The sequence below is a fragment of the Channa argus genome, chromosome 6 (genome assembly GCF_033026475.1).
Source record: "Channa argus isolate prfri chromosome 6, Channa argus male v1.0, whole genome shotgun sequence".
NCBI lineage: Eukaryota > Metazoa > Chordata > Actinopteri > Anabantiformes > Channidae > Channa > Channa argus.
Window position 1 is genome coordinate 1412918 of NC_090202.1, and position 27734 is coordinate 1440651.

General features: G+C 40.3%; 1 protein-coding gene and 1 long non-coding RNA gene across 3 annotated transcripts; one reads left to right on the forward strand and one right to left on the reverse strand.

The window, feature by feature from the left end:
• Nucleotides 1-381: 381 nt before the first annotated feature.
• Nucleotides 382-27706, forward strand: ngef (neuronal guanine nucleotide exchange factor). 2 transcript variants are annotated; one of them, XM_067507562.1, is made up of 15 exons: nucleotides 383-876; nucleotides 6376-6481; nucleotides 9428-9766; nucleotides 10096-10160; nucleotides 13269-13522; nucleotides 17963-18123; nucleotides 18238-18390; nucleotides 21063-21192; nucleotides 21410-21484; nucleotides 22061-22150; nucleotides 24097-24260; nucleotides 24421-24579; nucleotides 25769-25848; nucleotides 25936-26040; nucleotides 26136-27706. In XM_067507562.1, the coding sequence occupies exons 1-15, from the start codon at nucleotides 573-575 to the stop codon at nucleotides 26393-26395; spliced, it is 2445 nt and encodes an 814-aa protein (XP_067363663.1). In that variant the 5' UTR covers nucleotides 383-572; the 3' UTR covers nucleotides 26396-27706. The 2 variants fall into 2 exon arrangements, with proteins under 2 accessions (XP_067363664.1, XP_067363663.1); XM_067507563.1 differs by lacking the exon at nucleotides 24421-24579 and having other exon boundaries at nucleotides 382-876.
• Nucleotides 6683-10678, reverse strand: LOC137128893 (uncharacterized). The gene is made up of 3 exons (XR_010914659.1): nucleotides 10550-10678; nucleotides 7874-8086; nucleotides 6683-6978 (listed from the first exon to the last, which is right to left on the reverse strand). It is a non-coding gene; the product is annotated as an uncharacterized lncRNA (long non-coding RNA).
• Nucleotides 27707-27734: the final 28 nt, after the last annotated feature.

Sequence of the window (27734 nt, forward strand, 5' to 3'; positions counted from 1 at the left end):
GTCTGGAGTCTCTGGGAAAACTATGACATGCAGCTCAGGAGAAGGCAGGATTCACTTTTAAAAGCTAGGAAGACTGTGGCCTGGTGAGGCAGATAGAACACAGCACTTTTGTCTAACATACATTTTGTGCAGGGATCTTAGAAACTCTGGGGAAAAAAAAGAGGAGTGAACAGACTGTAGTCTGTCAGCAGGTGGCTTTTCAGGTTCCACAACAGAGAACGTTTTCGAGCAGACGCATGGGCAGGCCTTTAAGGCCAGGTTTAGTTCAGGAATGTCAGCACGTAACAGGGTGTAGTGAGAGGCATGGAGGGAGGGATGGAAACAGAGGAGGGACAAGAGCAGGAGAGAGAGAGAGAGTCATAAATACAATAATTACAGCTTAGCCAGTAGATACGACGCACTCTCCTGGTTCCACAAGCTGCCTGGGTAGCTAACAACACTGCTGTCCCACTGTCAGGAGGAAGACAGGAACCACTGCTCTGCTGCTGTTTATACTGTATTACACCTGGATTTATTTTTCACCTGCATTGTTGATTTTTAAACATGGATTTGCTCCTGGATTCAGGCTAATTATGACAAATTTCTTCATCCAAGTTCCCCCAGAGTCAAACAAATTTTCCCTAAATCACCTTTGTAAAAAGGCAGAGCTGGAGTCATTTACCATGTCTGTGACTGCCCTGTTCAGGGGGAAGTGGGGGCATAAGTCACAGGAAACCACTGAAAAGAAGCCAGCAGCTGTGGTCCCCCCAAGCCATGAGGAGGACGATGACGAGGATGATTCCCGCGCTGGTTTCTCCAGAGAGCCCATCCGCAGGAACTCCCGCTTCTACCGTTCAATGAGGAAAAAGAGGCTGGTCTCATCTGAGCAGTCTGAAAGTAAGACCACCTGTGACCTCGGCTCTGCCTGTACTGCATTTCTACTGTACTTTTCAGCTGACTAGCAATTGGTTCTGTTTGCACTAACTTACCGGAGGCAACATGATAGGTTTTATTGGATGTCAGGAACTTTGTGGATACTGTGTAATGCATTTCTGTTTTGTTTGTTTGTTTTCTGCCCCTTTCACAGCTGATGCAGCGTAAATTGAAAGGGAAGCAAAGGCTTCAGTAGAATACTCCATGAATAGAACCTGAGGAACTGGTTCTGTTAGGATAGTACAATAGCCTTGGTAACACCTGTACTTTCCATAGGCTAACCTCTGACCCCATGATTTCAAGTAAAACAAAACTAAAATAAACTAAATAAATGACTCCACCAGTTGCCGGAAATCCCATTCATACCTGCAATGGTTTGCAAATTCCCAGAGCCACAATTCGCAGAGCACAATAAAGTATTAGAGCTTAGACTTTGCCCTGCATCTCAAAGAAAGGGATCAAAGTGATTACTTAATGCATAACTAGTCAACAGCAGCATTACAAACACAAGTCAAATGAAGTCATATAAGTCAATCATTGAAGAAACAACTTTTTAGGGGTAATGTAACTGCCTGATCAGAATTCAAGAGCTCATATGAAATTATAGTGAATTCTGATTCTGATCTGATTTTCTTATCTTGTTGATGATTTGTGCAGGGACTTACAGGGATATGCTATGATCCTATGGTATTTGCTTTGATAGGATGTGTGATAAGGCCCAAATTACTGTGTAACAGTAATTCGTATGATTGACACTGGATTCATGCACTGTAAAAGATTTGGTTGAAACAAGTTTACCTCAGTGTTTCTGTTTCAATTTAATTCAACTTTAAATGTCTTTTATTAACTTAGGTTAACTGATTTGTTTTGACTCTGACACTTATTAAGTTAAATTAATAAAAGGAAGTTCATTCAAGGGAAGTTGATAGAGAAATAAAACTCCCAGCATGCATTTTTGCAAAGTTAAAACTCTTTAGTGAATAAGCTTTTTTGTAAAAGAAACATTCAGGATGGAAACCTTCTCCCTGACACTACTGTACATTTAAATAACTAGGAGCAGTTTTACATGCATGCTATTCAAAAAGCAGAGTCAGCTTATCATCTTGAGTTCATTGAAGGTATTCTGTCATGTTCAGTTGATTTTGCTGAGCTACATTTAAGCAGCATGGAGGAAAGATTGGAGGAATGACACTGCCTCCAGCTTGAAGCTTCAGGGTTCAAATCCAAATTTTCGTGGGTTAACCTAACATGCACTTTTCAAATTTTCCAAGAGTCAGAGCTGGTGGTAAAAAGGTGTTGTTTTATCAATTTGAAAAGACAAATTATATTACTCTTAATGTAGCATCAGTAAATTGTGATTCCACTGAGTTTAGCAGCCTGCTGAGACAGAAGTGGCTCGACTTAACACAACTACTAAAAGCATGAAAAAACACCCGGTTTCTTTAGAGGTGTCTGACGTCTTACACCTTCATAGTTTCATTATTTCCATCATGTAAACTATGTGTATTAAAATGCGTGAAAACAGGAAATAAGACAATGGGCAACAGGCAAGAATCACTGGTACAAACCTGTTGTACAAGTCATTTAACATTTTAGAGAGTCTGCTTGTCCTTACACAGGATAACCTATGCTTCATGATTCACCAGCACAATAATACACACCAAGCATCTGGAACTTAACAACATCTGCTGGCTTTATTATAAACACGATACATTTTTATGGCCATGGTCACCCTGGTTCTCAATTACACCATTTGCTGATCTGTGTGTATGTAACACATTGTGGTGCGTTTACTAGTTGCAGTTATTCCTATTGTTGGAAAAGTACTTATATTACTGTCTCCCTCAACAGAAACATAAAAAAGAAAGCACATTAAATTAATCTATTATGTTAACCAGTTATCGTGTTTAGGGTCGCAGGTCACTGGAGCTCATCTCAGGTGTTATTGGGCTCAAGGTGAGGTCCACCCTGGACAGGTCTCCAGTCTGTCTCAGGGCCAAGGCAGAGAGACATACACAGACAAACATTCACACCTGCAGGCAATTTAGATTCAGCAATTAACCTAACATGTGTTTGGACTGTGGGAGGAAACCGGAGTCATGGATTAAACCCACGCAAGCACAGGGAGAACATGCAAACTCCACACAGAAAGGCCACAGCTGGCTGTAGATTTGAATTGGGGACCTTCCAGCTGTGAGACACACAGAAAAGTAAATTGTCAGGTTGATCTGTATGTTCTGAAAGAGAAATATGTTTTTCCGTCGCCATCACTTGATGGCGTAACTTGACGTGAAACACAATCTTTAACGCACCTGTAATATTTTTAGCAAAACTGGTTCTGAGTCACCTGGTTTTCAAAATACACAAAAGAATGTTTTGAGTTTAAAAAAAGGTGTGTTTGAATCAAGATCACTGAACCTCTAGAGTAAAAGCAAAACATGTTGTGAGAAATAACATCCTGGTCTTTTCTCTACAACCTCATAAAGTGAAAGTCTCCTTCATCACAATCAAATGCTTTGCTTAATTTGCGATGCGAAGCATTTATTATGAAAATAATCATCTCCCTAACATTCATTTCAACATGAACAAGTGGCATTCATTGGATTACGATGGTTGAGTCCACAGAGATTATTGAACTTGCAACTGTGACATTACTATGGAAGAAGTATTAGAAATTAGGGATAAAAACACAGAAATGCTTTTGCATTTCTACCTACCTGAGCCTGGTTCTACGGAAGGTTTATATCTAAAGGCTGAAGTTTTTCCTTTCTTCTGACACTAACAGTGGTGTTTTAAAAGTTAATTAGTCGGGGTTTGTCTCTAAATCTGTAAATTCGTGGCTTCGACTATGTAAAGTGCCATGATATGATTTTTATTGTAAAATCACACTGATTTAAATTGCATCTGCTTGTGGCCAAAATATTGACACACAACCGTACAAATGTGCGGATTCAACTGCAGGGCAGCATTTCCTGGTGGTTTTTACAATGTGTGTGCCACAGGTGGTACGAGGGGGGTTTTGGCTGGTGCTCTATTTTAACACAGCTGGCTGTTTCCCCCTCTTGCTGGTTGGTCAGTGTGTCTGCACAGTAGAATACGAACCTCTGGGGAATTACACCTGTTATAGTTCCTATGAGTAACATAAGAGTTTAAGACCTATTGTAAGCAGGAATCAGTAGAAGCCACTCAATCACTGTTACACCACCACATTTCAAGTGCTGGTGCCACATTTAACAAAACGGTCCCACGTGAACAAACTTACTGTCAGTGTCACATGCTTCGGCCTAAACTGCAGCCAGACATTGGAATCTGTGAAACCCAGTAAGCTTTGGGTTTATGTGTCAGTGAGTACTTCATATGTACACAGGGTAAATGGTAAATGGTCTGGACGAATATAACGCTTTTCTACCTATTGGTACTCAAAGTGCTTTACACTGCTTCTCATTTACACTTTTATCCAAAGCAACTTACAAGTGAGCTACAATACAAGCAAATAATCTGTCAAGGAGAAAACATCAATATTAATATATAATATACTGATATATAATACTATAATCAATATACGGTTGTTCACCAGTCTCACAGTTGTTGGTTCAATCCCCGGCTCCTCCAGTCACATGTTGAAGTGTCCTTGAGCAAGACACTGAACCCCAACTTAGTTGCTCCCGGTGATCGTTGGCCAGCTGCATAGCAGCTCCCCCATCGGTATGTGAGTGTGTGTGTGTGTGGTTGTGAGTGTGAATGGGTGAATAAGAAGCAGTGTAAAGTGCTTTGAGGGCCAATAGGTAGAAAAGCTCTCTCTCTCTCTCTCTCTCTCTCTCTCTCACTTCAACATGTGGAGCCTGGGATCAAACAGCTGTGTGATTAATGTACGACCTCTCGACCTCCTGCGACACAGTGGCTCCCTTTACCAATGTTTATTCTAGCTCAGTTGGTAGAGCAGTCACCCATAGCCCAGAATGTCAGTGGTTCGACTCCTGGTTCCAGATGTAGTGTCCTTGGGGAAGACACTAAACCCCAAGTAGCTCCTGGTGGGTGCTACTTACTTGGAAGTTGCTTTAGATAAAAGTTCTCTCAGCTCTGTAGCATTCTCAGACTTTCAGTTCTAGTTAATCTGACAGTGATATGTTCCCTAAAAAAATAACAACGCACTGCAAAATGCCAAATGACATTTGACCAAGATAACATTAGCCCTCATCAAACTATGAGTCACTAGGTCTGTGTGTCTGTGCCACCTCCCACACCTCAGGCTTCACCTTTTGTCACCTCAGGATCTTCCGCTAACATGCCGCTTCCCCTTCCTCATTAATGTCGTCCAATATATTCCCTAATGCTAAAGTCCCAAATCCTCAGCGAAATGTTTGTGGCCAGCTGAGTGCGGCTTCTTGTTAACGATTAACCCGCTGCACTGTTGGGAACTCTAACCCTCCCTTTTCCCTTTCTACCTCCTTCCAAAGCAAGCAAATCAGATAACCATCATATTCATAGATTAAAAGAACATAAAGTCAATAAAGTCAAGTACAAGTCCACACATGTGCTGTAAAACATACAGTATAGTGACTGTAAAAGTCATAACAAAGAGCAGTCATGATCAGTTTTTCCTGCTTTGCCTGTCCTGTTTCAAAGTGTGCTAATGTTGTGTAATTATTCAGTTTAACGAGTCTCACGTGGCCCAGTCCATGGTCCTGGGGCTGGGAACCACTGCAGTACTGTGTGTAGATTCAGTCACTGTATGTTATAGAGTGTAAATGGATGTTATTAACCAGTTGTATGGTCTTTGTTTCCTTAGTTGAACCAGCTGGTAAGAGTAGAAATGGACAATGGCTGAAATAATATTTAAATAGCTCATACAGTTCAAGTCATTTACAAATATATTAATAAAACAAAACCAAAAAATATATAAAACTATTCACAATAGGATATTTCAGTGCCATTTCAAAAGAAATATTGAACCAGAGACAGACTCGTTTATCCCCTCTGGCAACTCATTCCGCAGCCTCTGGTTTTAAGAAGAGACCTTACAAAGATGCAAACTCATATTCATAACCCTGAACCATTTTCTACACCTGAAATGTCAAATACAAAGTTGTTTATATCCACATCAATGACGCATTAAGTGGATTCTTGCATGTATTTCAACAATCCTAGTGTTTCTATAAATATTGTAATGGACGGTTTTTAGACAATAATTATCCTTTCGATGTCCAAATAATGGGTTATGAATACAGGAAAATGGGTTTCCTGTGTGCGTTCAGTGTGACATACACAGGAATTGAGTTTGTGGAAAGAGTGGATCACCTCAAGATAAGAAGCAGCTTGACTTTTGGATTGTTTGCTCTTTTACAGCAGCATCATGGTTCATTATGTTTGAACAAGATATTGCTGCTTACTACACCCAGGACACTGTGTTAGCGTATTTCTTAGCCACTTTTTCTGAGTCTCTGTCACTGTCTGTCTTTCCAGATTCCAACAGATTGGGCCCTGACTACAGTCCATCTCACAGGAAAGGAGACACTTCTCCAAATGCTCCCTTACCACACAAATCACCTTTGCTGCCCGGGGCCAGACGGTAAGTCTGCATGCCTTCAATGCCCAACCCTACCACTGAACACAAACACACCCAAGGAAGCAAACAAGTGCACACGGTGCCTTTTTAAACCCTGCACACACACACACACACACACACACACACACACAGCGCTTTTATACTTGTTTGGTTCTCTCAATAGCTTATCGTGTCTGTGATAAGTTGCTCTGAAGGTTAATCCATTGTCTTTGAAGCAGCAGACTTCAGACCTGTGATCACAGGAACCACCTGGAGCCAGTACAGGGATTTTATTGTTGCCTTTTTCTTATTAGATACATGAGAATAAATACACCGCATTTCCATAGTCATTAAATCAACTTCATTTACGACCCACATCGTCCAAAATGGTCCAAAATGGTCCAAAATGTTTTATCTAACACAGTTTCAGCTCAAACTGAACACTAGCACTTTCATGGAGAAGGGTTCATTCCAGAGCTTCTTCTTCTTCAACAGCTGACAAAAACAGAAATGTTGGAGGGCTGAGGACATAAATAATAATAATGAGAAACAGTGATATATATGAGAATATATACAAATATGCAATACAGTTTTAGTTGCACCCTTCAAACCACATTAAGCCATGCAGGAACTTGACTTCCATGGCGGGAGGTCAAGGTGGTTAGCAATTTTATTTTCATATATAGCACCGATAAAATGAAAAATCACTTTACGTAGGAGGGTCATTATCTTACAGAATTAGAGTGAAGAGAAAAACAAAGAGTTGAGTGCCCAGTGCATCATAGGGGGCGACCAGCAGTCTATGAAGTCTACGCAGCATAACAGAGACTTGGTTCAGAGTGACCTGAGTCAGCTCTGACTGTAAGCTTTATCAAAAAGGAAGGTGTTTAGTGTAGTCTTAAAAGTAGAGAGATGGTCAGTCTCCCAATATGAACTGGGCTCTAGTTCCTCAGGAGAGGAACTTGATGGCTAAGCACCCTTCCATTCTACTGTTTGGAAATTCTGGGAACCATAAGTATCCATTAGGATCCCTGCTTTGAAAACCAAGCAACCAAGCAGCTGCTTCATCAAATACCTGACTATATGTCAATGTGGCACAGTAATTTAATGTACTGTGTACATCCATGATGCTTTGTTGTCATTGGCCAGTATAGTCTGCATCGTTGCAGAGTAGAGAGATATTTAAGCAACTTTAGCCACAGAAAAGGTCAGAAAATGTGGACTAAGCTAAAGGGATCAGAGCAGAGCCTCTACCTACAGTTTTTTATTGTTTACAGCTTCTACATATGTTTAAAAATGCAGGAAAATGTATTGGGAACAATTAGGAAATGTTCTGGACATTTGACACATTTGGGTGTCATTGTAACAGAAATACAGATTACAGAGATTAAACAGTAATATGTCTGCTAAATTTACATTTTTACCCATCAGTGGCTGTGGTTCGCCTAAGTCAGTGTTGTGGGGTTGTGTTGTGGGGTTGTGATTCGATCCCCGGTCAAGACACTGAACCCCGAACAGCCCATTCCCATCCCCAGCTGCACAGTGCTGGTCCATTAGAAATTGGGAGGGCTACGTCAGGAAGGGCATCCGGCCAAATCAACGTGCAGACGATGATCCGCTGTGGCGACCCTGAACTCACAGGATAAGCCGAAAGGACAAACAAATGTATAATAATAAAAAAATAAAAAAGTGGCTCTAGTCCAGTTAAACGTTTAATAGATCTAATCAAGGCAACTTCTTTACGTCCTACTTTCATGCACCTATTAACTATTTATAGGAATCTTAACTCGTGATCTTTGAAATAAAGGTGCCAAAAATGTTTGACAGTCAGTAACTCTAACAAACACCTTTCCCATGCATGAAGTGGTGTTCATAAATACACAATGTGCGGTGAGAACGCGCCACCTCAGCAGACCTCAGACCAGCTGATTAAATGTGAGGTGACAGATGTAAACCATTGTTTGATTGGTGATGATAATTACTGATTATTATTTATTTCCACTGGAACCATCAGTGATCTGTTGTTCTCCACTATAAAGCACTTTATAAAGTCTGCTTACCATTTTTATATATCAGAGTAAAGTTACCCCCATAAATAAATAAATAAATAAATAAAACCAATGCAGGCATGGGGGCAGATTTCTTAAACTTTCAGAAGTAGGCAGTGGTGACAAGCAAACAGCTTAATTGTACAGCCATTATAAATATCCCCATGATGACAGCTGTGGTGGTGCTGTTACAGAATCTCACTGATGTGACGCAGTCTTCTTTACTGGACTGTCAGGTCTGATGAGCGGCACTCTGGGGCGTATCTACACCCAACTGTGGGAACTTTGTTCAGGGGGAAATGGTGGAGATTAATCAAACAGAACCAGACATGTATTAGGCTTAATAAATCTGCCAAAAAGAAAGTGTATGGCTTTTGTTCTTTGCACCTTTGTGATGAGATTTATGCATCTGGCCTCAGGTGGATGACAGCATGTCTAAGGAAGCCTGTTACACAGAGGCTGCATGACTTTACTACAAACCACATTTCCAAAACAGCTGGGACATTGTGCAAAATGTAAAATAAAAACGAATGCAATGATTTGCGAATCATTTGAAAATCTATTCTACGACAACATACAATGTTGAAACTAAGTAATGAGTTTTTTTTATGAAAAATTTTTGCTCATTTTGAATTTGATACCAACATATCTTATTTTGAAAGCGAAATATTTCCCGTTCCTGCTTGACATTTAAGCAGCGTATTTTTCATATTCATTCATATTTTTGGCTTCATAAAGCTCTCAATGTTCACTTGGACTGCAGGCAGCCATGCTGTTTCAATACAAATTTCTTTTCAATACAACTTTTCCGGAAAAGTTGCGAAGGTGCTAAAACCTCTCAACAAATTGGAGAATTTCACTTAAGATGAAGATCACAGATGCAGTAAATGATTCTAAAGCCTGTTTTTGCTGTCAAACGTAGCATCCAGCCCTTATCGACGCTCCATCACTCCACGACTGTGTTGCCAAGCAATGGTGAGGCCAGCAGCAGACATGCTCTGCACAACAAGGATGCTGTGGATAGGCGAAAAGGAGGAGTGGGAGGAGGAAGTGTCAACGTATCCACTGCCTCCAACAGTCAGCATAGGGATTTTACAGCTGACATGATCACTTATCGGACTCACAACATTGATAGCAGAGACATTAAAAATTTGTCGGAGCAAACAGCTGCAGCTTGCACAGTAAAGGAGGTCAGAGGGATAAACATGAGCAGACAACAGCCCAGTTCTGATGGACCAGACCAGGAGAACGCCAACCTCAGGTCAGAGCAAATTACTGTACACTGAAAACGAGGTTTGAAGAAACTGCGTGTGTTTTTTTTTTTAAAATCAGCAACAAGCAGATGTGAAAATACGAAATTGATATAAATAATGTAAAAATATATGATAGGGAGATTGAGAATCGATGCACGTGAAGAGGTGCAGACAGATGGTTTTTATGTTTATATGTTTATGTCCATCAAACAATGCAAAGCACTCTGTGTATTTTTGTGTCGGAATGCACTGAAAGTACAACATTCAAAGGAGTAGATATATTTGTCCACATGTGTCCCTGTCCAAACATGGATTTCCTTTTTCTCTCTGTTTTCAGGCTGCTGAGCAATGGACAGAGCTCTCAGACAATCTGCCACAGCCTCAAAATCGTCAAAAACATTGGTGAGGAAAGGCTTGTCAGTCGCATATATTCCACCCACTTTTACCACCTCCAGAGCTGTTGCTACAAAATCCGCTCTCATTTCTGAATATATTAGGCTATATGACTAAGCCTGAGCATTGGTAAGACACTGACATTCTCGTCTGCAGCAAACGCGCAAACACAGATTTCTAATAGACAATTGACCCAACACTCCACTGGCTGAGGCTTTAGAACTGCACTGTATCTGTTTGTATCTCTGACTTGTTCATTAAGGTTGAGTGCCTCTCTAAGCTGATAGTCTGCCTTTGTTGACAGACTACTCACCATGGTGTGGTTGAGTGTGTACGCAGGATAATGGATTATTTGTAGAGATTAGTCCAAATTTACTCAAGGTGGCAGCTTACAGTACCTGCAGGATTTTGGTAAACAGTCCAACAGCTGGACCAAAGAGCAGAAAAGACTTCAAAGTGAATCGATGTCAAGATCCATGTTGCTCCCTCTTCGAACCTGTGCGTTTTCTTGGCTGTGTTGTCCACGCTTTACTCTCGCTTATGTAAGGCTCAGTCCAGTTCTACGCCCACCAAAGCAATCTGCAGTATATGGCTGAGGGAGGTTATGCAACAGGCCCTTGTTGTTCAAAGTCACCTTCCCTCTTGATATACTCGCAGCCGATGTTCCCCGAAAAAAGCATCTGTTCTTCTCAGCAAACTTTCAACCCACCTGAAACTTGGTGAAAGAGAAAGTATCTGTGCAGTTCTCCAGCCTCCGCACTAACTTCTGCCCAAGTCCTACCCACTTATAGGTTAGTGGGTTACAGGTTCCAGCTTCTGTTCCTCCGTCCTATGAACAGTATCATACTTCAGTGGGTATCTAGCGAATACACAGATAACGCAGTAATAATAATACGTCCTGTTATTTGAATGATGCCTTTGAATGATGCTGTTTTGGCTTTACTTCATCTTTTACCTGTCTGTCATGACCTTCAGTGGAAATTCAACTCATCATATGACCTGTGTTAAATGTGAGAGTTGTACATTGATTTAAATTTCTCTAACCCTGATGAGGAAGCGACCGGACATTGTCACACACACCGTAGATCGTGGTAGAGTTAAAGACAAGTTACTGTACCTACTGTGTTAATTTACAGCTCTTACAGCTACTTTACCAAGCTGCCTGTGTTGCGCAGCAGTGAATTTTCTATGGATAAAGTTGCAGATTTTTGTATTTGAAGTTATTTGCAGTGATTAAGGATGATGACTAAACCAGCTTATACACTATTTTGCCAAAAGTATTTGCTCACCTGCCTTCAGACCCATATGAACTTTAGTGACATCCCAATCTTAATCCATAGGGTTTAATATGACGTCAGCCCCCCCCCCTTTTTTTTTTGTTTTGAAAAAAAAAAGAAACTACAATAGTGCTTTCAAAGTTAGCACGATCATCACACATTCATGTGAATTCCCTCTTCTGTTCTGTTATTCTGTTATGATGAGCCTTTGCCTCACGTATAATTTACCAGTCCAGCATTCAGTGTGGTGGCAACCACAAAAGAACAATGGATAAAGAAAAAGGTATTTTGAAGCTCAGCTTTAAACGTCTGTCAGTGAGACACATATAATAATCACACTTAACACTGAGGCAACCGTGGACAAACTTACCGTACGTACCCAGTAGTCAGCTCTCAACAACCCCACAGACTGCAGACCACTGACAAGGAAGATTTGAAATAATTCAGAATCTGAATCAGCTCGATCAGCCAAGATCAGATTGCAGGCAACGATTGCTCCAATAAAATACCATCCATAGTTACCATTGTTCAACAAATACACACAACTGATGTGCAAAGAGCACATTGTGGAGGAGTTAGGGAGAATGCACATTATTTTGACCTGCAGTGGGAACCTTGGAATCATGGATTTACAGTTGTAAAGACAAAGAAGAGAACTTCTGCCTGCACTTCACTTGCACATCATGCAAGTAGCAGACAATGGAACATTAAACATAAAGTTAATAACATGTGTTTACGTCTGTGTTAGACTATTCATGTTTGAAAAATGTGCCTTTAAAGTGCCTCCTGAATTGATCAAAGCTTTGCAATTAAATTGTGATTAACAGCCATACAAATAGTGATTATTCAATATTTTTGTAACATTTTATAATCCCAACACATTCTGATTAATCACCACGACTGTTATCACAGTAATGTGGTCAGCTGATCCTGGTGCTGCGCAGGAGAACTGAACTGAGTGGTGGGAGTCTGTCAGACTGCTGTAGAGGAAAGGCTCTTATTTTCTTCCAGCACTGTCAGTCCTTCACACCTTCCAGTAGATTATAAAACAGCATAGATATTATCTAAAATGCAGGTGGAAGGCGATCTCCAGCAGAAGGTGTCAGTTTACACAGCACAATACATTCAATGTTGAAAGACTTGGATTACTTTGAGAGTTGAAGCACTTCCTTATAGCACCTCAGTTTATGAAGCAGCTTCACTCCGCTGGCACTTTGGTGATTTTATCACGAGTCACTGATCTGAAACCATATGTTATCCACCTGCTGCTAAAGAAAAAAGTTCCCCTCCAGGTCATTAAAAACTCTGCAGCTTCTTAGGGCAGCAGGACACAGGTTAGACAGATGTTGATAAGGTGCCACACCAGACCACAGTGCCGTTACACTCAACCTACTACAGTGTGTAACCTGAAAAAATCATATGCAAATGACACCAGGCTGCTACAAAATAACCACACACCTGTACAAACAAAAGCCTTCTCGGTTGGAACTTATTATGCTGCCTGTTATACCCACGACGTCAGATTGCTGGGACCCTTTTTTCTTTGTTTTTACCGCTGTTGATGCCTAATTCTTCCAATATTTACAGTGAAAAAACTGCTGCATGATGTTTGGTGATATTTTGTTACAATATGAGACAGATAAGAAAGAAAAAGCTGTGGATTGATGTGATCATAGACAGCTTCACCGACAGTCTAACATGAAAAATAAAATACATTTCGGCTGGTGTGGCGGCAGCAAGCACAGAAGTGAGCTGGGATATCTCTAAAAGGTTCCTGATAACATTATTTACCGGGCTTTGGCACCTAATGCCTGACTCACTGTGTCTTTTGACCCTCCAGCCTTCCTGTACCAGGAATACCGGGACACCTCCAAGCAGCAGGAGATTGAGCAACGCAGGCAGCAGGAGAACCTCTCTCCTGAGGTCAGGGCAGGAGGGACTGTGCTGGAGGAGTCTGATGTCATGTCCCCCCCAGCTTTGCAGCTACAGCTGAGGAATAGTTCTCGCTCGCTGAGCTTGTGGCAGAACCTGGAGGCCGTGCAGGCTAGTGGCCAGCTCACCCAGTTACCACACAAGGAAATCATAATGCAAGAGGTAAGCAGTTGTGTGAAGGTGAAAGGTTCTTTGGATTGGTGACATCACGGGAAAGGATTCACTTTTAACAACTTTGACTTTGCAACCTGTGAAAAAAGAAATAGCAAACGTGAATGTTTTACTTTAAAAATCACAATTAGTTGCCAGTTACTGCAATAAACAAACAATACTGCAATAAATCTAAAAGCGTGTTTGCAGGTAAAATTGGGAGGTCTATTATAAGGTTAAGGCACATGTACAGAAAAGAAAATCCAGCACTGTATTGAGACAGGCAGATACGCAATCTGCCCCAGTGATCACCTCTGGTATTGCAACTCATAAATCCTCTGCAGCACGAAGAGCATTTTCTCCATTCATCACATAAAAAAGATATTGGTAAAACTCCTAAAGGTTATTTCTCATGTTGTATAATACTATACATCCATGAACAACAGATAGTTGGAGTGAATGTGTAAAATGAAGGATAAAAGAAAAAAAAGACAGTACATCCGTAACAAGATGAAGTAGTGGCGAATATGTGCTGCAGTGTCTGTACAGGATAAATAAAGTTTAACCTTTTTAATTGAAACTATTTTTAGCACTGCCAGTGTGAGTTGCTGTGTTAACATGTGTGAATTACTGAATACCTCTGATTTGAAAATGTAAGATACCTTAGTTGGAATTAAAGAGGCTGATAAAGTAAAGGAAGTCGCTGTGGCTGTGTGGGCACACTTTGGCTTCAGTGCGTGTGTGGAGATGAGTGTGTGTGTGTGAGAGAGAGAGAGAGAGACAGCATGTGGACTCAGTCCATGTTCAGAGCTGCAGTTGGTCAGAAAATAAATGCTACAGCTCCTCAGGAGCCAAGCAAAGCTCCCAGGTTTTAATGTCAGCCACGGCCCTAGAAAGCACTTTCCCTGCATTTCAGACACAGCAGTCACTGTACTATTAAAGTACCTTCACAGCAGATGGTAGTATAACATATAGATACTGTTCCATTTAATTATCATATTGATATCAGATTAAATCAGTGGTGTGATGCAACCATCCGAGCAAAAGCAATTACAGTACTCTGAGCTTTTAGCCCTGTGATAATCAAGGCTTTGTTTTTCCAGGTGACGGCCATGAAGACCTGTAGAGCAGGTTTGTGGCTGTTGATGGAAGATTTAGGGATTTAAAAAACATTTATTAAAATGTCATGAGCTCACACGAGCCTTTATTTTCACTTCACAGAGAGTGAGGAGAGTCTTGAAATGTGCATGTAGTCCAGTTTACTTTGATGCAAAGCTAATCACTAACTAATAAACTAATCATTAGCTTACTGAGGTAAAATATCATTATTTAACCTACAGTGTCAGATGCAAAACTGTCATGTCAACAGCATCATTACATAGTATTGACAGTAGTGACTAGACGGTTGTCCACCAGTCTCAAAGTTTTTGGTTCAATCCCCGGCTCCTCCGGTCACATGTCAAAGTGTCCTTGAGCAAGACACTGAAACCCAACTTAGTTGCTCCCGGTGAGTGTTGGCCAGCTGCATAGCAGCTCCCCCATCGGTGTGTGTGTGTGTGTGTGATTGTGAGTGTGAATTGGTGAATGAGAAGCAGTGTAAAGTGTTTGAGTGCCAATAGGTAGAAAAGTGCTATAAAAGTGCAGAACAAGCAGACTGCTCAGGCCCCTGAAACTGGATTTCCAGCTTCAGAGGTCACACGAGTTAAAGATTCTGGTGTCCAAACATCTTCAACTATGTCTTGTACACAATGTTTTAAGGTTGTAGAGTCCATTTTTTAACCTGTAACAGCACAAAGGAGCTGTTTCTCTACAATTGTGCTCCGGCTTTTGTTTCTCTCGTACGTAATGAGACACAAAAGTGCAGTCCACAGTCCAAGCAGTGGATCACCAAGTGGCAGACACATGCAACGGCGCGTGTGCCGCACTGTGCCAACAAGAGAGCAGGGAGAAAGAAAAGTGAAAGTAACTGAAATTTAGTTCACGTGTGAGCTACAGTACATAGAGTCTTGAATTAACTGATTTATATTTATCAGAACATTGCAAATGACATTTTATATTTTCTAATTAATTTAAATAAAGATAAAAAATAAAACACTGCCATGGCTTCACTTTTATTAGTAACAACTTTAAATAAAGTTTGCGTGCTATCGTGCTATTACTTTGCAGCTTTAAAATGATCTCCTCATTTTTGAGTATTTGCGCCAGTGACCTCAGCTAGTTGAGCATCTTGGCTCCCAGCACAAATGAGTTGGGATAAAATAAAATAATGCTACAGCTCTCCAGACTTAATTATACTGCACTAAATGTATCAAATTTTGGAAATAAAAGCAATGAAAAATGTATTGACCATTATAAAACCGTTCTTTTCTTAATGAAAAAACTCATTTTGGGTCAGTGTGGGTCACATGATCATCGCACAAGTTGCAATACCACCATTGATCAGTACGTGAAAATGCCTCCTATGCCCTGTGCTGACCCTGGGGTCTTCTGTGTCTGTTACTTAGTGTAACTAGAACCTTTAACATGATCATAAAATTCAAAAAGCACCTCATCAAAAAACCCGTAAAAATATGAACATAGCCTCCCTGAGGATAGTTTTTCTTGCAGGTTTGAGGCCGACGTTAATCTTGAACTGGCTTGATTATATAACATATATTGTTAATTTCAAAATAATACATATTTATTTGGTTAACAATCTTAGAAACAATTTTTAATAACTAACCAGACTTGAAAATGATGTCAGATAAATGTAGTTACACATTTTAAGGATTTTAAATGCTATTCCAGCATGTGAGTAAGCAGTTGACCAGGTTCAACTGCACAAAGTCACTTATGCTCTTGTGGTATTAGAGCCTAGAAGGCTCTACAGTATGCAAGGCAAGGGTCACATGACTGACCCAGGTGAGCCACCGCATCAGCAGGCTACTTAAAATTAATCTAAAATGAATCACATGAAAAACTATAAAGCTTGTTTTATAATCTGCTGTATACAAGATAACCCAAATAAGCATGTTACACAAAGTCAGGCTCATTTGTTTGGTGATTTATAAAGTCAGGAGATTAACACAGTTACTGCAGTTCATTGTCAATGGATCACGAATGTCTGAAACACTGAGAAACGTTAACCTAATAGTGGAGCTATAGAGCAAATCACTAAAGTCAGTAAAATGCCACATCTGGGAAAACACAATTCTGTGCCAACCCACCTGATTCAGATATTATCACGTATTGCCTGCTATCTGTTGTTATAGATATGGGAAAGCAAAATGAAAGTTTATCAAGGGGGATGCAAACTTTTGGATTTTATGTTATTGTTATGTTATTTTATTATAACTTTTTTGTACAGACCATTTTTGTACTTATGACAATAAAAACAAATTGCACCACCTGAATATGCATAGGTATTATTGTAGATGTGGGGTTATGTTTACACCCCCCAGCATGACATTTCAGAGTAAGGATGCATGAATGGATTCGTGAATGTTTGCACCAGATGGACCAACGTTGCCGTACTTCTGCTAACATGTTTGCACTGCCTAAATATAATTAGGTCATAAGAGAAACACAAGAGCGAGGCAGGTTACGGCACTGTGATGATTCGATATTGGCGTCAGATTATGCTGCTTTGTAAATCCTGTGGTGAATCCTATTGACAACAGAGGCAGCCTTTTGTGTTACTATTGGATGCTACAGGACCACCACTATGTGACACCCTCCCAACAAATGCACACTGCAGGTGCATTTTGGCTTCAGTATATGATGAGCAACTTTATATACACAACAAAACTACATTGGGGTAGTTTACAGTGACAAAGACACTTACCGTCGTAACCACGGGCGCCGCCTTGTGAAACAGTCCTCAATAAAGTGCACAACATTACATGCTAGAGACGACCCGTGGAAAAGTCCTGTGTCTTGTTTTACCATTCACCACCCGTCCCCTTACCAGTGAGACTTTTTCTCTTCGTATTTGAACTAATCGTACCAAATACGAAGAGAGAAGGTTTCTAATGAACTACAATGACATCTCACAGCATCAATCACCGACGCACCTTAAACTTCAGCATTTAATGCAAAGGGACTTGACAAAGTGATGATTTGTAGGCTGGATTATTTGAACGCAAGTTATTTCATTTCTCAATTAGTCTTGTTGCCAACACAAAACTTCATTGTATCCATAATAATAAAAAACATACCACTGAACTCACAGACTAGTAGATCATTTCTGATGCTTGTTCAACCAAGAATGAAGGGTGAGATATGTACATGTTCGTCATCGTGTGACCTCTTCCCAGTCTTTATTCAGTCTGTCTTAAACAGAGAAATGGGTTTTACAATCAGTGCAGTTCAGTGACCACATTTGTACCAAAAAATTAGGAGAACATTTGAATAATGGAAAGAAAAAATGTTAACTCAGTATTAATGTGGCATTGTGATTTGCTTTTTGTCTAGGCCATGTTTGAGCTTGTCACGTCAGAAGCATCATACTACAAGAGTTTGGAAATTTTAGAAACTCACTTTCTGCGAAACCCTGTTTTAATCAACACTCTCAGCCAATCCGACATGCATTTCCTGTTCTCCAACATCGAGGAAGTCATGAAAGCCAGTGAAAGGTAGGACAGTGTCAATTTACACAGAAAGTTTGACCAAACATTTCAACTGTAACATTGTCCCTCCAGGTTTTCCCCTTAAATCCCCGCATAATGGTCTAATTTGAACCTTTTCAGGTTTTTGATGGATCTCGAGCACCGAATTGAGAAGTCGATTCTGATTTCTGATGTGTGTGACATTGTTTACTGCCACGCTGTTGAACACTTCAGTGTCTTCATCAAATACGTCATTAACCAGGTCTACCAGGAGAAGAACTACAGACGCATTTTGTGAGTACCTGTTTTTACTAATGCGTGAGTTACAATATGGAGGGAGAGGATTCACCAAAATCTGGTTTTGTGTACAATGGACACATTTTTTTTGTATTTTTGCTTGTGCTGAGAACAGGACTGTGGCCTGCTTGAATACATGTTTGGATGTAAAGGAACTATGAAGTAGGCATCATCCTCATACATATCAGTGAATGGTGTCAGTCCATATCCATTCAGAGAACAGGTTTGGTTTTGATCTTGTGAGAGGTGTGGTTGATTCTAACTATAATGCTCTGCATCAAACACACATACCTGTGTGACATTCCCACGCACTGCAAAGGACAGTCACCTCAGATGTCCCTTAGCCTGCTTCTGAACAAAGAAAACTCACCAGCTGCTTTAAAATAAATAATGAAACACACTGTGCTCAAAAAGATTTGGGTAAAATTATTCTCTGAACTTCCATCTATTAGATGTTTTCGAGATGTTAATGACATCAGCTGCTCTGTTGACAGTGCCAGGCTTAATTTGTGTCACATACAATCACATCAGCGGATGAGCTGAAATGTAGAAATGTGAGTTTTGTCAGTTTAGGAAGCACATGACAAAACAGAGGCTAACTATTGTGGTGGCAGGGAGGTTTTCCTTGCTTTTAATCTGAAAAGTATGCTTGGTTGTAATGCAGGCTGGTAGATTCTTAAGAGCCTTTCACTGCCATTCATTCCAGGGCAGATTATTTCCAGGCTGCACATCATAAAACAAAGGCGATTTGCTCCCTTACTTAACTTTTACTCGCAGAGGTGCAGAAGTAGCCATTTTTATACTGTTGGCCTAAATCCAATAACAATACACCATGTGAAAAAGCAGGTTCCAACCAGTGTCTTCATTATTAGAGCAATCACAGTTTTTAGTTTTAAAGGATAATAAATATTTTTCCCTTACTTCAAAAAATTCCTAATAAAAAGGCCTAAACTAAATTGGTCTTGGTGAAGACTATTTTTGCCGGACTATGTGCTATAGACCTCTATTGTTCTTTGGGGTCCTGGAAAAATCAAAATCAGGAAGTTGTTACTAGTCTTTCTAGTATTTCTCATCCTCATAGCTTGGATGTATTGTGTTTATTTCCTTGTTTAGAATCTGGGCTTAGAAGCAGCTGAGCAGTGTTCTCACACAGGGAAATAATGGTCCAAAGAGGGTTTCACTGGGTGTCAGCTCTGATGTGTAATCGACTGGTGTTAGGAGAATCACAGCATGCTACATCATAAGTGAAACCTGAACTTTTAGTATTTTTCAACATAAAATCTCTAAAAATGATGAGATGGGGTATTTGTAGCAGGCAGGGGTTGGTAAGGCAGTCCTCCACGGGATCAGCCAAAAGGACAAAACAATTAGTCCGAAGATGAACTAGATACAAAACGTAGTGAGTCTTTGTATTTTTGAGACTGTCCTCATGTAAAATAGGACAAGGTAGGTTGCTTGTACAAGCAGGTGAAAGGATCCACATACACATGTTAACCATGGGGCGATGGGGAGCAGCTGTAATGACCCCAACACTGTCAGACGGTATTTAAACACAGAAACAGGTGCTTTTGGTGGGTGGGTGGGTCAACAAAGCAGAGGGCTTTCCCACAGGAGACTGGTTCTCAAATCCAGTTTGAAACAACTCTTTGTTGCTTTGTCATGTCACAAGTCATGTGACAGATGTCATGAACTGAATTACAATCATGACTTGTGTCTTTGTAGCTAACCCCAAACAAAGTTGTAATCCAGCATTTTTATATGTTTAGGACAAAAATAATGTCAAACTAGCCCCCATTTGGGCCCCATTATACGAGACACGGCTGCTTGTGGTAAATGCACAACAAAATAAAAACCATCCACTTTGCTTCGAGTGAGATGGTGTTAATACAGTGTGCTACCATTAATATAGTCAGCTGGATCTAATTTACTTCTTTACCTTAGAAGTTTAGAAAACATTTTGTAATGTATGTAATAAAAACTGTGTACTGATTCGATTGTGTTTCTTAAATTACTGATTGGTTAAATGGCTGCAATGACCCGCGAACATTGTACCAAATTGTTATGATGAGAATGGAGCTGCTATTTTCTACTTAGCCTACGTTCTTCATCTATGGTCAAAAGCTTAGTGTAGTGGCTGAAATCCTTTAGTCTGCTGTCCCAGTTAACACAAACGCACACTGTGGTTCCTTGTGACGCAATCCCACGTACACGTTTGTGGTGCTGGAAACACTTGAGACCAAATCTCACACCCAACAAATGGACTGTTTCCTCATGTTTGAGTAACACTTGTTTAAAACTACAATGGTTAAAGCCTGTGTGTGTGTGTGTGTGTGTGTGTGTGTGTGTGTGTGTGTGTGTGTCTGTGTAGCTGTTTTGAAAGGACTTGAGGATGAGAGTCACTGTCATAGTGTGGAAGTCTAAGTGTTCATGGGATTTGCTGACAATGGGAAAAATCCACACCAGCTTTATCTTTTAAGTGAACTAAGAGCTTCAGGGTATGTTTTTTTTTAAAGATTTCATGTATGCGGCCTAAACACTGCCACTATGATCTTCATCCAAACAGGATCAGTAGAAACCTTAATGGGTTAATGTAATTTTTTTTGTCTGTTTCTCATCGTGACATTAAAGGAGAAGAAAGAAATTAGCATTGTGTTGTTTTAACATGTCAGAGAGGGGAACCAGGCATTTCGGGAGGCCATGGCTGCACTGGAGAAGCATCCACGTGTCAGGGGTCTGTCCTTTACCTCCTTCCTCATCCTTCCTTTCCAGAGGATCACAAGGCTCAAGCTGCTCGTACAAGTGAGTGTGTCAGCACGACTTCCAACTAGCTAGATAATACTACATATGGTACCATCAAAGACTAATATAATATAATATATATATTACTATAGTTCATTGTGACGCAAATTGTACCATATATAATTTGGACAGCTAGCTGTCAATGTACCTAATAAAGGGCACGGTAGCACGCCAGAGGCCTTTCATTGTTTTTATGTGCCTTTGTTTCTCTATGCAGAACATTCTGAAAAAAGCTGAGGAAAACTCCGAGAGGGAAGCAAACGCTATTAAAGCACATCAGCAATTGGAACAGGTGAGCATCAGCCATTGGTGTGTATCGAGGCAGCTGGGAGGACAGTGTCAGAAACGTCAGAGGGACGGTTGGTGTATGAGTAGCTCCATGGGGTTTCTTCCATCCCTTTCACCAACATAACTCTTTGTACCCCTGGGGCTGAAGAAAGAATAAGGTTATCTAACTACAAGCGTAATGTAAAAAGGAAAGTTTTAAGACTAGTCTTAAAGGTACAGAGGGTGTCTGCGTCCTGAACCTGAGCTGGAAGCTCAAAAATGAATCCATAACTCTGAAACCTTTGACAGGTTATTCATCTCGTATTTGGATTTTTTTATTTGCATACCATATACCATGTGGACTTCCACCATGAGCTGCCCTTTGCACTTTCAACTCAGACATCAACAGTAAACTCCCTGGAAAAAATCTGAGCAGCCACTGTTTTAAGGGTGTTAGTCATCATTGTGTTAAGAATGCAGCCAGCGGGATTTCTATAGTAGTATAACAGTAGGTTATGTCATATTTTATCTGGGTTCGACATTCTTAAAAAAGGATCTTTGTATTTGCCCCATAACAATCCAAAATATTTGTCCCCTTCAGATTGTGAAAGAGTGTAATGAAGGAGTTCGGAAGATGAGTCGCACTGAGGAACTTATCAGCATTGAGAAAACGTTGGAGTTTAAATCCAAGGTAAACTAAGTCTTATTGTCGTGTAGTTTCATTTGTCAAGGTCACGCTTCTATTTTCATGTGGCCTTTGCCTGTATCCATTTTATGAAGCCTTGTTCATCTGGCTGCAACAGTGAGGGAAGGTTAGTGCAATGTGTTTCCCCAAACAAGGAATGTAATGCCATTATGGAGCCCGGGATTAAGAGGATTTCTTATTACTATAGCTGTGTACCAACAGAGAACACATTCTTCAAGTCTGGGTTTCCAGAATGATCAGCCACAACATTAGCGCTGGTGGTCTTAATAATGTCACGAAGAACGAGGGTCAGCATGGACAAATTCTGCAGCTACACAGCAACATACACAGCAACACGGGATACACTGTGTGCAGTATGTATCACATGCTCGAGTAAAAGTTCAAGTATTGGCCTAATAAATTCCCCACTACATGTTCTACTTCAAATCTGTTACTCAGGTAACTGTACCCCAGCATTGCTTAGTTTATAAAAATTCTATAACAAACATGTCCTGTCAGGTCCCCTGCCTCTCACCTGATGACAGCTGGGATAGGCTCCAGCCTATTATTGACATTTTGTGTATTTATTAGCTAATTATGTGTCTGTTTTTAGTAATTTTGTGTCTATTTTTGGACTTTGTTTGTGTTCCTTGTCCCTTGGGCCCTTAGGCCTGAGCCTGGTAGAACTGTTAAATAATCCATCCATGTCTATAGTGAGCTATAATGTGAAAGTTGGAAGTATTGCATAACAGTATTTCCCTAGTATTTGCATTCAGACGGTCATTAGACATAAAAAATAATTAAAGATGTCACTGCAAGATGTAAAGACAGAAGACAGTTCGTACAAACTATTACTTAATACGTTATGTTATTATATAAAAATTCTAAACTACTGATTGATTGTAACCATGGTGTGTTTAGCCATTAATGGTTGTTGAAGTATCTTTGTGGCCTTCAAAGTACCTTTTTACTGCTTTGGTGGTGTGTGGCCAGTTTTTTATGAATCACACATGTGTTGCATGTTGTTTACTGAGAACCACCACACACTGAAACATTATTAGGGGAATTTCATTTAACACCTCTTCATCAAAAGTGATTATTGTATCCACTGTAACAATATTTGTAATTTTAGAAAGCTGTGTTGTCATAATGGAAGCCTAAAAAAGGGCTTATTAAATAATATCTGTACAGTAACAGGGATAAACTGAAGAATTTTCCTCGGTTTGTCCCCAGAGACACTGATAAACGTCTTTAAAAATGTTCAATCCTTGTAAGTAAATTGTTATTTTGTTAATATAAAAAGCTGCAAATCTTACTTCTGGCAGTGAAATCTGATTATTTTCCAGCAAATTCATACAATGTCCCTCGAAAAGCTTAGTTTCCTGGCCCGTTTGCTGAAATTGAAATATTTTGAAAATAAATTTGAAATATTTGTATGATAATAGTGCCAAAAGTGCTAGACTGTCTAACTGACTAGTTTTGATAAAAAGTGATTCAAGCTCTTTGTTCACAGTATTTGCAGATCTCGGGAATACTGAGATTATAAAACAAGCAGTTCTGAAATCCATTGAGGATTGTTTTCATTGGCCCTTCTTCTTATAACTGGCAAACCGTTGCAAAAGTTTGGCTCTTTGTGACAGAACTGTTTTCCACATTACAACAGCTCCTCTAGTGCCAGAGCAACGGCACGTCACCAAACCAGGAGAATTCAATTCACTAGGGAGGAACTAGTAACAGGAAGACAGTATAGGGGGGCTGATGAGGAGAAGATTTGTGAAGGCAGATTTAAAAGAACTATAGAACCTAAGATCACCATATGCAAACTGAAGCATCAGAACAGCCTTGTGCACAAACTACAAAGTACAATTAGATTTTTACACATGGAAATAATACAGTAAATCCATATACTTAAATCGTTATCCTCTGTTCTGTGTCTCTGTGAACCCCCTTAGTCTGTGCCCATCATTTCCCACTCACGCTGGTTGCTAAAGAAGGGTGAAGTACAGCTCATGGCTGGACCTAAGAGCACTAGGACCATGCGCAGTCGGAAGCTTTACCAACCACTCTACTTGTTCCTTTTCAACAATCTGCTCCTGGTCACCAAACCCAGCTCTAGGTAAGTCTTCTTAACCTCACTGGGGTCTATTAGGTTCCGTCTAATGGAACAGTGTTGGTTTAGCTGGGTGATAATGGCAACTGAGTGATGTTTAGATTTCAAAATCAAACCACTGTCACTCTAAAGAACAGAAAAGTTGATTCAGTCACCTTGTTGTCAGCGGGGACAGGTTTCAGGTTCTTGACTCATGCACGAGGGCCATGTTGAGAACTGAAGATCTTGAAGACCAAGGTCAGATGCTGGCTAACGTCTTCAATCTTAAACTGCTGGAGAATCAAGAGGAGCGTCAGGTCAGCTACATGCTCAAGACGGCCAGCATGTAAGTATTAGAGGCAGAGCGGCCGGGAATGAGATGTTGGCCAGTTAAATGAACCAGGCAGAGCATTTTGTGGATAACTGCTTTTACAGTCTAGTGCAAACTGGAGAATATTTAAGAAACAATTTTGAAATGTGGTCATTTATAGTATAAGTGTGGTAACACATTTTCATGTCCACATGTTACTGCTGGGATTTTCCTTGGTCAAATCAATGAACAGTAGTCGAAGCCTTATGATGTTGTTTTTCTCAGCTGGTGGTTCATCAGAGTCTGTCAGAAGTGTGTAACCTAAGATTTGTTAGTCCCTGGTCTCTCTTCTGACTCAGGGCACTGTTGGGTGAAACAGCTCCACCATGAGGGATTGGAGGCATATGTTGAAATTCCACAGCCTTTGCCATCAAACAACAAAATAATACATATCATTTTTTTTATACATTTATGCAACAAACACTCAAAAACTTGAAACTTTGCAAACGGGATCAGGCACAAAAACGTCAGGGGAGGAGGAGTAGGTCAGGATTAGACACTACATGAAGATTTTGGAGAACACTCTCCATCATTACTCATGTTATCAGTCTGTTGTCAGCAAGGGGTTCTCGCTTTATGATTTTTAATGATTATAGAACCTTTAACATAAGGAGAACCGACCATGTTTGAGTCTAAAAGGAATATGATTGGGCTCTGAGATAGGGATGGGCTCCAGCCCCCCAGTGACCCTATTCAGGATAAGAGGTTACAGATACTGGATGGATGGGTGCATAAATATCACTGTAAATATTTAAAAATCAATCATTTATTTTTAAATGACACCTAAATATCTTTTTTTAATAATAATAATTAAAAAAAAATGTTCACACTAAAATTATGTAGCAGTTACAACCAGGTAGATTTTCCCCGCAAGTTAAAATTGTAGTTTATGTTTTTGTTTCAGAATGAAAAAGGTGCATTTGGCATTTCATACATACACGAGTCTACATGCCAGGAAGCTTTGAGCATTTTAGTCAGGTCCAAACTAAACAAGGAGGGTTGGCACATTTGGTGTTTAATAAGCTTCTGCAGAATTTGAAACTGAACTACACAACAGAATAAAGTATTTGGTGCGTTCACAAAGGAACATGTGTCACAACAGAGGTCTTTTACTACTTTTTACATAAAAGTGATCATTTACTAACCTGCGTCATCTTGTGGACAGGAGTGACAAGCTACGATGGATGTGTGCTCTCACGCCCAACCGGCGCACACGGTTTATGTCTACTAGTGCCCACCAAGCAGGTGAGACAGAAGAGCAGACTAAATCTGAATGCAGTCATCCACACGCAGCAGTGGAGGTATGAACTCAAACTGTCGGATCTTTGTCAGACACCCCACAGGTGCAGTGTATTCAGTCCTACTCCTCTCAGGAGTCCGATGAACTTTCCATTGAGATGGCTGATGTGCTAAACCTCCTAGAGAGGACGGATGATGGTGTGTAGAGGTCCAATCTGCATTTTATATTATATGTGGATTTTCTTTTTCCAGATTCATGTCACCTTCTTACTTTACATGTCTTTGCATCCCAGGCTGGATGATGGGTGAAAGGCTCCATGATGGTGAACGGGGCTGGTTCCCTAGTCGTGTAGTAGAGGAGATCCAGAGCAAGGAGGTCCGTGCTCAGAACCTGAGAGAGGCCTTGAGGATCCAGCAGGCCCAGGAAGGAGGAGGAGGCCCGCAAACTGGAACCAGAGTTGGTTTAAGGGCGGGGAGACGCACCCCGAAGGTTTCCAGCTTTTCCAGTCCTTGGATTGATCAAATGGGGGAGAGTAGTGAAGTAAAGCAGTGATGAAGTGATGAAGGACCAAATGCACTAAGAGAAACCTAATGATACATGATGACATCTTTTCCCCTTGATTTTCTTTCAGCAGTGGGTGGTTTTAGAAATCCAAAGTTTTGGTCTTAGCCATCGGGGACAAATTATTCAAGTGCTCAGTAACCTTGTACAAACAATGCTGCATGTCTCATATTAAGTAGTGAAGGTATCTCGCAAGCCCACACGCTCTAGTGGGTAATATTTGGTTGAGAGCTTTATGTCAGGATGGCAATAACCCTGTAAACATCCCTCACCTGCATGGGCAAGTTTCAAAACTTCAAATGTATTAATTCCCATGTAAAATACCTTTCAACGCTGAATGTTAATACAATACGATACAGGCACTGAAGTGATTGGTGGCCCTGAAAGGTCAGGGTGCTGCAGCATAAAGGATACTGTAGATCTGGAATTGTTCAAGTCTGTCTTCAAGCTACTTTGATGTATGTGAGAATCGAGAATAGGCATGACATCAAACCCACGTTCTCTATGGGTCTTGGTGGATGTGACTTACTCTGTGCACTGAAAGTCAAACGCACAGGCCTGTTCCTGTACAACAATGCACTCCAAGGTTCACATGAAGCTTCTGCAATCCCAATAAGCTAAATGGATCTGGATAGTTACATTCAGATGGGAACTTTAATACTGTTTCAAGACAGACGTGAAAAACATGCATATAGACAAAATGAAAACAAATGAAGAAAAGATCCTTTAGATCCTTTGTCAATTAGACAACATGTGCACAGTAAAGTGAGAAAACAACCAAATACAGACAATGCAACATAGACTTCACAGAAAGGAGCTAACAAAGTTTATTTTAGTTTTGTGATTATGGTAAAATCACATGACCCATTATATACTTATCTGCTAGTCAAAGTTAGGAACATAATCTGCAATGAATTCAGTCTGTACCACAGCTGACAGTGGACTTCAACAACTTTGGCCACATTTACTGTGTCTGCTGTTCATGCGTGTGTGTTTTTAGCTCATTTGGTTGTTTTCCACTACTACCTGTGTTTGTGGGCTTGGATGTGTTTCCTGTGTTAACCAGTGGTGCGGAGTTGATTGAGTTTTTTTTTTTTTCATTTGCTAGTGTTTTGTCTATTCATGTGTGACCAGCGCTTTGAGCTTTTGGTGCCACAGTACAAGTGTGTAATAAAATTTTACTATTAATAATGGCTAATGTAAACGTCTGTGTCTATAAAAAAAATCAAAGAAGTGAGTGAGCTAAGGTGATACTCCACACAAAATCTAGCTTGTGAGCATGATACTAATTACATAAGAGCACAGAGGGGTCGAACAAAAAAAAAACCAA

Coding starts and splice junctions, on each gene's coding strand:
- ngef (XM_067507562.1), top strand. CDS start 573: ATGACAAATTTCTTCATCCAAGTTCCCCCAGAGTCAAACAAATTTTCC. Junction 6,482..9,427: donor TTGCTGCCCGGGGCCAGACG/GTAAGTCTGCAT, acceptor TGTCAAACGTAG/CATCCAGCCCTTATCGACGC. Junction 24,580..25,768: donor ATGCTCAAGACGGCCAGCAT/GTAAGTATTAGA, acceptor TCTTGTGGACAG/GAGTGACAAGCTACGATGGA.